The sequence below is a fragment of the Coffea arabica genome, chromosome 11e (genome assembly GCF_036785885.1).
Source record: "Coffea arabica cultivar ET-39 chromosome 11e, Coffea Arabica ET-39 HiFi, whole genome shotgun sequence".
NCBI classification, from domain to species: domain Eukaryota; kingdom Viridiplantae; phylum Streptophyta; class Magnoliopsida; order Gentianales; family Rubiaceae; genus Coffea; species Coffea arabica.
The window spans coordinates 56,075,687-56,089,623 of record NC_092331.1 but is presented as its reverse complement, the minus strand read 5'-3'; the positions used below and the strand labels follow the sequence as shown (position 1 = coordinate 56,089,623).

General features: G+C 35.3%; 1 protein-coding gene across 1 annotated transcript; it reads right to left on the bottom strand.

The window, feature by feature from the left end:
- Positions 1 to 5,932: 5,932 nt before the first annotated feature.
- Positions 5,933 to 12,124, bottom strand: LOC113718578 (nuclear poly(A) polymerase 1). The gene is made up of 11 exons (XM_027243473.2): positions 11,879 to 12,124; positions 11,688 to 11,795; positions 10,672 to 10,734; positions 10,395 to 10,556; positions 9,674 to 9,787; positions 9,529 to 9,591; positions 9,099 to 9,422; positions 7,916 to 8,080; positions 7,010 to 7,828; positions 6,426 to 6,490; positions 5,933 to 6,290 (listed from the first exon to the last, which is right to left on the bottom strand). The coding sequence occupies exons 2-11, from the start codon at positions 11,727 to 11,729 to the stop codon at positions 6,245 to 6,247; spliced, it is 1,863 nt and encodes a 620-aa protein (XP_027099274.2). The 5' UTR covers positions 11,730 to 11,795; positions 11,879 to 12,124; the 3' UTR covers positions 5,933 to 6,244.
- Positions 12,125 to 13,937: the final 1,813 nt, after the last annotated feature.

The window sequence follows — 13,937 nt, the reverse complement described above, 5'->3', positions numbered from 1 at the left end:
TGGGGATATAAAGTTTGTGCATGCTGTCCTCGAACGTATTCTTCTTCAACTCCAAAAGTGCTGACTGACCTTAAATCTTTAATGAAAGGAAAATATATACCCTGCAATCACGGGAAAAAAAAAATCTAAACTATTGCATTTTAAATTGATGATGGAGTGCGAAAAAGGAAGGAAAAAATTAGAAACTCAACAAAATAATAATATCTACCATTAGCCTTTCCCACTCCCCAATCTAAGTCCTTTGCTACTAAGAAAAAATTCAAGACTTTAGTAATAGAGGTTTCAACAACCGAGTGGGGTCCCAACCGCCATGGCAGAAGCAGCCCTTACTTAAATCATCTCGATACCTGTGAGCACGATGAATTTCAGGAAAAGACAAAAGGTTTTGAGTCCCTTGATCTAAGAGAAAATGGTGATGCATCTCTTTTGTATCACTTCGATTTGAGGACCAAACGACACCTGAGTGCAATTTGACGCAGAGCAGCATGTCATATTTGATGTACAGCAGCATATCTTCAGGACCCCTTTAATTAGAGGAACTCTGCCAACAACACCATCTCCGAATTACTAAAAATATTAGGTTTATTTGGGTAGTGATTTATTTGCAAAAATTTATTTAGAGAAAAGGAGAACAAGAAACTAAACAAACTAATATCTTGAAACCCATAAATATCCAATTACTTTCTTTTCTCTTGGGGTATTTTTTTTTCCGATAAAAAGTGTTTTGAAAATTGAATCAGATCGATTGCTTCAATCAGTTGTATCGTAAATGCGATCATTTTTTCATTCAGTTTAATAGTTGATCAAAAAATTTAATTTAACTGGCCAAATTCAATCAAAAAACAGTTAGACCGATAAAAATTGGATGGTTCAACTAAAGTTACGAACTTTTTTTATTTTTTATAATAGATATTTCAGCTTTATTCATATTATTTAATATTAAAATAGATTTTAAAAAATGATTAAAACTGATCGAACCACGAATTGGAAGCTCTTGCAATTCATCCTTCCATTCGAATTTTAAAGAATTGCTTGTGACAGCATCAACTTCCAAAATTTCCTCAGTCTAATTCCTTTGCTCCTAAGGAAAAACCTCGATTTTAGTAGCAAAGTGAAGTCTTCAACAAGCAAGTGAAGTGGGGTCCCAACCGCCAAGGCAGAAGAAGCCCTTAAATCATCTTGATACCTTTGATCATCATGAATTTCAAGAAAAGAAAAGACAAGGTTTTGAGTCCCTTGATCCAAGAGAAAAAGGTAATGCACATCTTTTGGATCACTTTGATTTGAGAACCAAACGGCACCTAATGCAACTTGATCTTGATGCAGAGCAGCATGTCTTATTTGACGTAGAGCAGTACATCTTTAGGATCCCTTCCATCTGAGGAAAACTGCCAACAACATCAGCTCATCTCGGAATTACTAAAAATATCCAATACGTTTTGATTGATATTTTTAAGGGTTTTTGCAGAGGAATATATTATAATAATTCAATTTACATGTAATAAAAAAGTAATTAAAAAATATGTTCACGGAGAACGTATAGATTTTTCTGAGGAAAACCACAAACAAAAAAATGCAGGTGAAAACATCTTAATATTAGCTCATCTAGTTTTTTTTTTTTTAAATTGCGGATGCCGATGTCGATATTAAAAAAATTTCTTAATTGCGGCTGACATTGTGACACTTGAAATTCTTTTGCAACTAGCAAACTAATTATCACTTGTATCAATGTGCAAAATTTTTTGCCATGGAATTTCTCCATATTATGAATCCAACCAAAATAATTATCACTTCTATGGATGTGCAAAGTTTTTTGCTTTTTTGTTGTTTTGAGTAATACATGAAAAGCATATTAGTATTACACTTTTATCACTAATTACTATGCTTTGAACTTTGCTGAGCTTGACAGCCGAAGTTAATCTCTCTTTTTCTTCTTCAGCCTCTGCGTTGTTACCCCAGTTGCCAGTTTAATGCTAATTAAGATTTCTTTTATGCGTGAAAGTAGTTAACAGGTTCTTGACAAAACCTTCGAGATTAGTTTTTACGTCGTTAAATTTCTGCTCTAAATAAAGAATTCTAGAATGCTAATTTTGCATTGTTCATGTTTCCGGATTGCATTCTACTAACAATTGCTGCCCTGCAAAATTATATGGATGCAGCACCAAGTTCTTAGTATTTCGCATGCAAGAAGATAATCCTACTATTAATGTTAGGTCTCATTAATTTTTGTTTATCAGGCATGGTTTCATTAATTAATCACCCCATCTTGATGCAACATGAGAGGTTCTGGAGGTTTATCAAAAGTCAAATCAATTAGCACCCACCAAAAAAAAAAAAAAAAAACTACTCTATAATGTTAAAATAAGCCATCTTGTTCAATTGCTCCGGTTTATTACTTGCATTGGTGTCCTGTAACCTGCGACAAAATTTTTCACTAATCAGACGTTTTAGCTGTTTCCAGCAATAATTTGCTTTGGATAAGATTAATGTTCAGAATTAAAAGGAGATTGTTGCATTATGGGTGGTAATGACTTTTGCCACTGTTCAGTAGAGAGCGGACAGACAGGTAAGAATGGAATTTTTTATGGAATCAATAGAAAAAACTTTGAGGAATTCAAGAGTTAATTTAGGTCAAAGTGGCTTGGCACTGTCCAAATTCATCTATAGACTAGAATGTACTTTGTTCCTATGAGTGGCCTTGTTGTTTCACATTTTCTCTTAAACAATTAATTACGTTGTTGTCAAGGAAAACAACAACTTAAAGAATCAATAATGACTTCATCTTGGAAAGCAAGTAATGTGAGGTAGAAATGAGATGCCCAAAAAAAAAAAGGAACCAATACGTTTGTTTGGTAAGATTACATGTAACTTACAATTGTAGAATCAATCAATCATTTAACAATCAAAATTTCAAACTTAGGGCGGTGCCCATTTAACAATCAAAAGTTTTTGTAATTTAAGGAGCCCATTTTTTTGGTAACTTACAAGTATTTTTATTAAGGGTTTGTCTAACAGGTGCATGCACATAGGACACTCGTTAAAGCATATTTCAGATGTCATATTTTTGGAAATGAAAGATTAATTAGAAAAAATAAATAAAAACAAGGGAGGCTAGGTAAGATTAAATAGAGAAAGTATATAAATACAAGGCTGGGTAATAATTGTTAGTATGTGTGTATATATGGTAGGTTAAGTAAATATTAGGTGTGTTAACGAGAGGATACTCGATAAAAAAATATTTTTATATTAAAAACAAACACTTGTGTCAGAAGTGTTTTTTTTTATATATATATTTATCGCAATCTCAAACGGGACCTTATTGGAAAAATACCAATATAAAGTTTGAAAGAAGTTACAAATTGTGAAACTTGAATTCAAAATCTTGCCATCCTGAAACTTCAACTTCAACGTTAATCATCAGACTTGCAAGATATTAGCAAATCATAAAAACTCCAATCTCCAAAATTAGGTAGATCCAAAGAAAAATTTTAGGATAATTCAAAATGTTTAGTAGATCTAAATGACTGCAGTAGATAAGAAAGAAACTAGCTAGTACCAGAATTAGGAAGGTTGGTTTGGTTAAATAAATAACAATAATAGGTGGTCTTGAAAACCGCGTTAAGGGCGGTGGGAGGATTAGAGTAGATAAGCTGATTAAGTCACATGGAAAAGGACCATATATGATTATGTGCTGATTACTCTGACCAAAAAAGATTTGCCCCGCGATCTTAGACAACTTGCTGCTGCCTAAACCACCAATCAATAATATTACACAATACAAAAAACAATAACGAGTAGTACTTTATTATTACTACGTAATAACTTTTAAATTATAATTAATCCAAAAAGCAGAAGAGAATGAATGATAATGCAGAATACACAACCATCAACTGAGATTTGCATATCCACCGTCCACGCTCTTATGGCCCAATCAAAACCCCTCAACTCAGAGATTCATTTTTTAGTACTTGAATCTGTCCGTCCGTCCGGGGGACCTGATTGCTTTGGTGCGTTGCCAGTTTTGTTTCTTCTAGTAGCTGTATTATTGCCAGCTCCAATGTTCAATCAATTCTTTGAGGCCAATTTTCAACATCAAATGCTACATTTATTTTGTCCTCTTCTTCAAACCATCTCATCATCATTTCTCTATTTCCTCCTGTGTCATGTCCATCAACATATATATATATATATATATATAATTTTTGGAGCCTTAATCTTGACTATTAGATTAAGACGTCATCAGCAACTAAAATAAGTTAACTACAATATGGTAAATCACAAAATTATAAAAAAAAAAAAAAAAAAAAAACTTGAATTGTAAGAGGTGTTAACTAGAATATGGTCAAATGGGAGAGCTTAAAAAATCAATAGTAGCTTCAAGTGTAAACCTTAATGTGTTCAATGTCTTCTATAAATGGTGTGTTAAATAAGTTAGCTATAAAAAGTTACTATTAATTTTTTCCGATTAGAGAAGTGAATGCATGCCAAACGTACAGAAAATTGAAGTTCAAATTTTAATTTGAAATTAATTATAATACATCTAAATCCATTAATATATGCAGTTTGAACGTAGAAAAAATCAATCCTGAGAGTCGATTACGTTTAAGCTAATTTCACATTTTTCTATTTCATACATACGAGTAAAAGTATCAAACAGACAGGCAGACGTGTCGTGTCGTGTTGGACAACAAATTGAAATTAGGTTTGACAACCAAATCTCCAAAGAGCCCTCATTCTTTTGTAGCAGAATAATAATAATTAGGATAATCATATCAACACTCAACAGGCTAAGGAATGATGAGAACGGAGACCCAATCAATATGTAGAGAGAATGTTCTTAGAAGGTGTTGCGAAAGTTCAGTATTTGGCGTCTTAATGTACTCTCAAGTCGCTATCCTTGGCCGCGTGCCTCCGAGTCCAAATGGTCAGCATTTGATATAATTGCATCAGAATAAGGCTAATAGTGGTATTACGCCTGTCTAATAATTGTTCAATTGTTAATGTAAAACATAAAGCCTGTAGCCCATTAGAACCATCGAGATAGAATTGGATCACTTGAAGGCGACGCTGACATTGATGACTGCTTTGAAGGTGACATGCACTTTTGCATGTAATTTGTAATTAAAGTTTGTTCACCTGCCTATGGCGACCTTGCTGAATAAAATAATACTAATAGTGTACCATAATGAATTGACAAAAAAATAATGGAAATAGGTTGTGTTGTGTGACTTGCAAATTGCCCGCTTGGATTGCTATTTTTCGAAATTTTTGTAGAAGAATATATTTTTTTAGCGATTTGATTTAATGTATGTAAGATAAGAAGGTGACTGAAAAATATATCCATGAAAAGTATAAAAAATTTTTAGAAGAAAAACGGCACCATGATGAAGCAGATGAAGTACAAATGAGCCTTCGAGTTCAACAAATCACGCATAGAAATATAGAACTAGAATTAGGTCCTTTTTTTCATTTTTTTTTGGGTGTTGGTTCGTAACTTTTCTTACTAATTTGAAACCAAATTTTTGAGATTGATCGAAAAGTGATTACTTAAATTCACAGGTCACTGAAAAAAAGATATAGAGAGATGGAGAGATTTTAATAGATGATTGCATATTGATTTGGTTTTGGTTCAGAGGCAAACAACTATTGTAATTACTCATCAGACTGTAGGCAGCATTAACACTCCAACGATAAATTGACAGGTTCATGCACCTGAGCTAACATTAGCCTAACCTGAGTTGGACCTGCATATGATTTTGTAAGAAGCAAGCAAGCATGCATGCGCGTACACCAAGGAGGAAAAGAGACTGAAAGAAGCTCCCATTAAAGAACTCGACACAGAAATTTCAAAAAAGAACACTTGCATTGATTATGACTCTTGGATTTTCCAGATACATGAACAAGTGATCCTTCACAGAAGGAAGAAAAGGGATGGTAAAAGATTGGTCATAGTATTGATTTCCGTTTCCTCCTCTGTCCCACAATCATTAACAGAACAGAAAGGAATCGAATTTAGTGCTTACAATTTTATGTTTACATGCCAATGTACAGGGAACTGAAATATGAACTGACTGCATTTCATTTCACATTTCACAGAAATGGCAATGTTTACACTTTCTTCTCTATAGCTAGTGAGTGACACAATTTACAGCAGCACTTTCTTCTCTATAGCTAGTGAGTGACACAATTTACACAATCTTGCACTGGTGAATTGAACTTCGGACATTCAAGCCATTTGATGCCTCTAAGCACTGGGTCCAACTGCTTTCTTCGAGGAAGTGAAATTGAAGCTGAAAATAAAAGACTAAATTAGCAAACTAAAAGGGCATCTTTTAGAAGCAATAAATAATAGAGATATCATCCAGTGGAAGGGAAGGGAAGTTTAATTGAATCAAGTGATTTGACTTTGCAGAGCATTACAACACCTGATAAGAGGCTTCTGAGAGGCCTTGGAAGTTGAAGCGGATGCAATGCTAGATGGTGGAAGCAACTGGAGAAAACAATCGTGAAAAGAGTAAACATCAGATAGGGATTCCATCTCAGTATAATGCAAAACAACATTTAGTTTATCGAAGCCACATAATTTGAAGTTCAGAAGTTTTCTTAATCGCATAAATTTCTCTCCGCATTTCCACTTTTGTATGGCATATGGCAAATCAATGTAAACAAAGAGTATATAAGAGTATCAAAAGAAACCGTGTCAAAAGAAACCATACAGCTATCTAACTGCATAGAACCCTTATGACTTGAGTACAAATCCTTGATAAATTAGAAGATAAAATTGTTAAGGAAGTCCAAAAATAAATTAGATATGAACTCCCGTCTTTCACCAATTTCAATCCAAATGCATGACTAACACCCTCATGGACATATATGAATACAATCAAATGCATGAAGATTGGAGCTGATCAAGCTATCCAACCAAAATTTTGAATTAAAACATGGGACAAATTGCCAGCAGAAAGTCTGTTACAAATGATTAGAAGAACGAAATATCAGCTGACAAGACCTCAAGCTCTTCCAAGCCCTCATTCTGTAGGGATTTGGAGCAAGAATTGCGACCCCCAGCGCCTACTACTGGAATTTGAACTCCTGGTTCCGTCATGGACAACTGAAATGAATTACTTTCCACAGTTCCACCAGAAACTTCAGTCTTCATATCTGACAAACCAACAATCTCCCCAGAAGAAGAATCAGTGACCCACTTTTCCACAGGTGATGCACCTTTTGGATTTGAGCATGAGGGTGATCTGCACTTTACAGATCCTTCAGGTTCCTGATCATGGTTGGTCATATTCTTGCGGTAGTTTTTGTTTCTGATGGTGTCAGCAATAACAGCTTCAGATTGTTCTTCCTCTCCTGCTTCAATCTGCAAGCTTGCAGTACTAGTCCCACTAGTCAGGGATGAAAACTCCTCCAAATGAACTCCACGATTAACTACTACTTGTTTTCTTCTCTTTCTGCTACCAGCATCATCAGCATGAAGAAAATTATTTCCAGGCAATCTTTTACCCAAGCAATCCTGAGCAGCAACTTTTGCTCGCTGGGAAGGCCGGATTCCCCCAGAGAAGACAAAAACTGGAATGTTTTTCCGCCTCACATGACATACATTTATCCACATTGTGGCTTTCCAAGCAGAGTACTGACATACTTGGTGCTTAAATTTATCAACAATCCACCGTATGTCAAATTGTTTACCACCTTCAGGACTGCTACCTTGTTTTCTTCGTAAACCCATAAAATAAGAGCAGCAATGAGGTCTACACTCATTCGAGAAGTCACCAGGGTAAGGATGGCATTGGAGAATGCCCCCTGTATATCTCTCAATCTGATTCATTCAGCAGACGGAGTTATTGAAGTTGAAAAATTGAAGCTTACAAATCACCAAACAAGTTAAGGGAAAAATAAAACTCACCATTGAATTAAGAAAACGTAATCGAGATTCAACCCAACCCTTCCAATTTCTGAAGTCATCACCACTCTGTGCCTTTATGTCTATCTGCAAGTAATCTTTGTATGCTTCAAAAAATGCGAAAGGCTCAAAAAGAGTTACCCAGACAGCTTTGTTTGCCTCTATTGCCTGTATACATATGAACAAAGTTAAAACAGCAAAACAATTTAACAAATGCACAAGTTAACAGCAAATAGAAAAATCAACTGATGCTGAATATTTGTCCTACTTGGACCATGTCAAGGTAATCTACTTCACAAAATTTAGGTGTACGATTAATATTCCTGAATATTTGGACATTCAAAATATTCCGAGATTCTAAAAGTCAACAAATGGTCTACATTTTCAAGAAAGAACTGGATATCCTGCAAATGTCTTGGTTAACAGATTAATTTTATGATACTACTGCAGCTCCCCAAGTTTTGAGAATGCAGACACAATTTCAAATTTGTACAAGGAACATCAAAATGACAATGCAACTTGCATCAGAAAGGCACAAGCTCCACAAGACAAAATCTTAAACTAAAAATTACATGGACTTTTTCAGCCAACTTGGAAATAAATTATTTTTTGTAAAAAGTCCAATTAAAAGCACCCCGCATTGCATTACATAACTAACACACGACTAGAGGATATGCTTTCTAAGTCTTCCTGATGATGCTCAATGTGCGAGGGAAAATCTAAAACAGTACAGACCAAACCAACCAATAATGATTACATATTAAGAATCAGCAAACATTGATCGAGGATGACTATTTGAAATCATACAAGTTGCCTCATATTTGCAAGAACATCTTTACTAATATCACAAGCTATTAGTGTTTGCAAGGCTGAACGGTGATGCTTAAATCACTGGACTGTACTTAAGAACAGATCAGAAATTAATTTATCGGAGAAGTTGAAAGATTCCTCAAAAACAAACACGTGCATTTTCCCAATTTCTTAGCTTATCCTGCAAACCATAAACGTACTGTTATGTCACTGTAGGATTGTCCCTTATTACTGTGTAGAACCATCATGGAAGGATTAATCAGATTTAAGACATGCGCAAACATGAAAGTAGGTTCAAAAACAGAAAACTTCCTATCTCAACAAGCAAAACAAAAAGAAACAATGAGAAGACTTAATACCGATTCATGTAAATTACCTCACAAATCTCATTTCCCCTCCGAAACTCTTCCATCATGATTCGCAATGTGCTATTTGACACATTGTAGCTAGAGTTCATGCAAGGATATGCTGGAGTTATAATTGGCATCAGGTGCTCCCTGTCTTTCCGATTTCTTCTTGGATCCCAGACATTTGAAGATCCTTCTTGAATTGGACATAAAATAACAGGATTTGGCCATTGCCACAGGTTATAGACTCTGAAAACCCGAGAGACTAACGTGCAAGGCAGGGCATTGGGATATAGCTGGCAAATGCGAGCAACAAGTATTGCCCAATTAACACCACCAAGAAAGCCTGCCACCTGGCCATAACAAAAATAAAATCAGGTTAAAGATAAGGATAGGCGACAAGCAAAAGCATGCCTAGGAAAAGAGAAGTAAAAAGAGTTATAAATCTCTGTCTCCTACATTTGAATATATCCCACGCCGCTTTGCCCACAATCTTAGACATCTTAGAGCAGTTCGAAAATTCTGTGGAATAAAGATTAGAGAAACCATTAGAAAATGAAAATCACATAGCTGCATTAGTACTCACTTATATAGCAGTACAAACCTGTATATTTGGTACCAAATTCAAAATTTCATCAGTAACCCTGCGCCCATTTAAAATGCGAACAGTCTGCTCATCCACATTATGTATTATGGAATCTTGAGAGATATCCAGGTCCTACAAGAGTAGTACACGTTCAGAGATGCAATTATGGAAGTTTACAAATCTGAGAGCCATCTTTGAGCCTGAACTTTAAAGTTTTCAAAAAATAAAAAGATAACTTCGATTTTTTCAAAAGACAAAAGATGATGACTCAGGAGCACCAACAGGATGGGTTTGACATAAGGAGACAATGCTAGAATTTCATAGGCAGAGAGGCAGTAATAACGGATGATAATATCACAAACAGAATTTATCCCACTAAGAATGTGCCTCCAAAGTGTCGAACAATAGTGCACCATAATCACTTTTAAAGCAGATAATACTAGGCTCAACAATCTCAGAATTAAACAAAAGAAAGACCAAAAAAATCATACTCCAGGAATATGCATACAACATACCACAAAAATAATAACACAGAGCTTCAGAAGTATAGGTTACATAAAGTTTTCCAAATGCGCATGGAACAAAAAAAACCACTCAGAAAAGGTTCATAATAGGTAAACAACATATCACAAAAAATAATAATAGATGACAGCTTCAGAACCATAGCAAACATAAAGTTTCCCAATGCACATGGTAAGAAGTAAAAAGAAAGAGATCACTCAAAAAAAAAAATTCATACTTCAGGTATATTTGGGAGTGGTAGACTTGCGTAAAGCAGATCTATGGGAATGCCATCAAGTTTGAACCTCATGACAGGGACATAAGCATCAGGCACTGAATTCAACTCTTGCACATCAGGCATCTCCACCAGAATTCTATGCAATTCCCCAAAAAAATCCTCCTGCATTTGACGCATAGGGATATTATTTCATCATCGCTAATCAAAATAGATAAGCAAAAAAATTCCACATTTTGAGGGGGAGGGTGGGAGAGAGAGAGAGAGGTTCTAAACTTACATTGCGAGTAACATGCATAGGGCCCACGCATAAGGTGTCTATATCAGCTCCGGGGCCATGTACCTATTCACGACAAACATAAAGCGATTAAAACCCAATTAGCAGCAGTAAATCTTTGGCAGTTTATTGAACAAACGAACAACTGAACAAATATCTCTTATTTCTCTACAGCTCCACAACAATCTAATAAATAACCATCTATAGTCCTGGAAAATGTTCTTAACTTTGAGTGTTGCTAAAGAAGATTTCAGATTGTTTCCCTTGAAAATTGGAAGTATATACGATTATATGTACTCCAGAAAATATTTGAATGAAATTATAACCTCCTCCAGCAATAAAAACACTCAAAACTAAAGGCCACAAGTCATAATTCGAGCATCAAAAAGTATATTCAGTTCTCGTATGGGCAAGGCCGCGCACAAGTAGCACCCCTTAGCTTACAGGTGATCACTTGAGTTGCAACTACAAGATGCAACAAGTAGGCACAGAATGTTAACATGTTTAATGTTTAAGGGGAAAAAAAAATCTGTATCACTTGCAAATAAGTTCAACTTAGAAAAAAAAAAATTTCACTTAAGAACTTGAGTTCTTGTATAAAATCCCAGTCTGACAACAAATGGCTTAACTTTGTCTTCTGCACAAAAGAACTATCCAAAGACCAGCCCCACCCACCCGTAAACCCATCTTTGTACTGGACAACTAAAATTTTCAAAAAAAGGAATCCCTGATGCTCACAATCCATAAAATTTTTGCAAAAAGGGATAAAAGAATAGTCACCACCATAAAATAGTTGAGGTCCAGGTAAGACCGCCAAATCTATATAGTTATAGTGTGTCCAAAGATAATTTAACAAAATCAAGACCTAATACAAGCAATAGCAATCTAGTTAAATATCTCAATGGCACTAGGCATATGGAAAAGAAAAAGAACAGAAATTACATATCAATAGCAAACAGGAAAACTTTATATAAAGACACAGTACACTGTGAAGAGATAAGATTTCATAAGAATCATACCCCAAGCCTATAAGAACCGGATGTGAAAATCAATGCATTCATTTCTTCAACAACTTGCTCATTTAAGCCTTTGGTGCGACTAACATGCTTTACCCAATCCTTAACAATCTGTTCCATATCTTACGATTAGGTGCATATAGCCAAATTATGGAACAATGACTAATATAAACTCGAAATTAACAGTATGATACCTGGTCCAATCTAGCTAGAGCTTCCTCCCTTCTGATAGCTTCCTCAGGACTTTCAAAAAGTCCTGCATCTGCTAGAAACTGTTAACCAAAACATCATCAGATTTTAAAACCAAAAATATTTAGGAAATTAAGCTTAGCCGCTAAAACTATCCTTTTGCATGAGTTTAAAAGATAAACCAATAAGCCAAGAGTAGTAAAAATGTTTTTTCACCATCCCAATATGCGAGAGAGAGAGAGAGAGAGAGGGGGGGGGGGGAGGGAGGGAGAGTAAACCAGCCTCCCTTCAGGCCTGGCCAGTTTTATACATATCAACCATATGTCTATGTATAGTTAACCTTTTCAGTCTCTGGCCAATTGTACACATAACAACATTTCTATGTGTTGTTAACCTAGATACACCGCATGTATGTGCATGTGCAAGAAAAAAGAAATAAAAACCAAAATGAAACTTAAAAACGGGGGACAGGCATGATAATGACACAGTGAGGTAGGCACACTGCACATAGATTTCTCTTCCTGCATAATCTTAAAACCTACTCTGTACATCCCTTTGAGAGCCTAACGTTCATAATATTCTTTGTCTTCCACAATAAGACTCCAGTGAAGCAACATTTACACATAAATTCAAGACATGACCAATTTTAGTAATTCATAAAATCAGCTTTTTATCCACAAATACAAACTTCCTCCAACAAAATGTAGAATGACAGGATAGACCATTAACTAAACCACTGTTAACATATCAAGAACGAACATCTTTGTCTGTGCTACTCCATATCAACGAAACTAAATAGAAAAGGTAAACGAGCCTAACCTTCTCTAATTCCCGATTTCTAATCATGTCAGATTCAGAAGGTCCAGCCATCGAAATTGGCTCTGTTACTCCATAAACTCGATTAGGATTTTGCGACCTGTTACTCATCCTATTCATACTCATATCACCACCAGCAGCAACCTATTAGGTTATTAGCCTCTTTTCCTTCTCCAAAACTTAATTTCAATGATCTTTTGCTTTTCAACGATTTTTTTTCCTTTATTTGTGTTTCAACAATAAGACAAAGCAAGCACCCCTTTTTTGTACTCGATCAAGTATGATAAGAAGTTAGTGATTCAGTACAATTATTCAACTCAAAAAATTAAAGGAAAAAATAAAGGAAACATCAAAAACTCCTCAACAATATCAGAATTGTTCATTAATTTTTTTTCCGAGGCTACAATCGGACCAACCATACAATCCACCATACAATCCACCAAGATACCCTAAAATACAACTCAATCAGAAACAATCACAAACTTTCTTCTCTCTTTTAATACTTTTCTCTGTACAAAACAAAACTTGTAAGAAAAATGGAATACAGCGAACGAAACCCTAGAATTTCGAATTAGTGAAGCTCTTCCGCAAATTTGCTTGATTGGTGCTATCCGACGCCGTTTCTCGAGCTCTGTAATCGAAATCGTTGTACTCGATCGCCGGCGGATGGTCGGAAACCCTAGAAAATCGAGCTTCGTAACTGATTATGATTGTTTGATTTCCAATGGAGATTAGGAATCAAACACCGAGGAATTATGACGCAGGAGAAGTAATCTCAATCTGCTGCGTTAAGTTTTTCGACCAAATCCAAAACCTGAATTGATTTCTTCTTTTTCTTTTTTCGGAGGATTTCGAGGATGAAATATCGTTTCGATCTTAAAGAAAGAACCAGTTAGAGGAATAGACGAGTCAACATACACGCTCTCCCTCGGCTGTACTATTTATAGGGTAGAAAATTCTAAGTCGGTTTATTGCAAGGGGATAAATCATGGTAATTGCCACTTTAGTCCCCTATTATTTGCGTGTGCCGCAAATTTGGTCCTAGAAGTTTTAACAAAAACTAATTTGGAATCTCATATTGCTTATTTCAATTGATTTGGTCTCTCAAAATTTTCAAAGTAACCGGTTTAGCCTGTTAGTATGTCTCCAAAGTTGACCACATCAACAATGGATATTTAGAAAAAGTTTTCAACTGATTTGGTCAACACTTGTCCTATTATACATTTGCGAATAAAGTTGATATTTTAT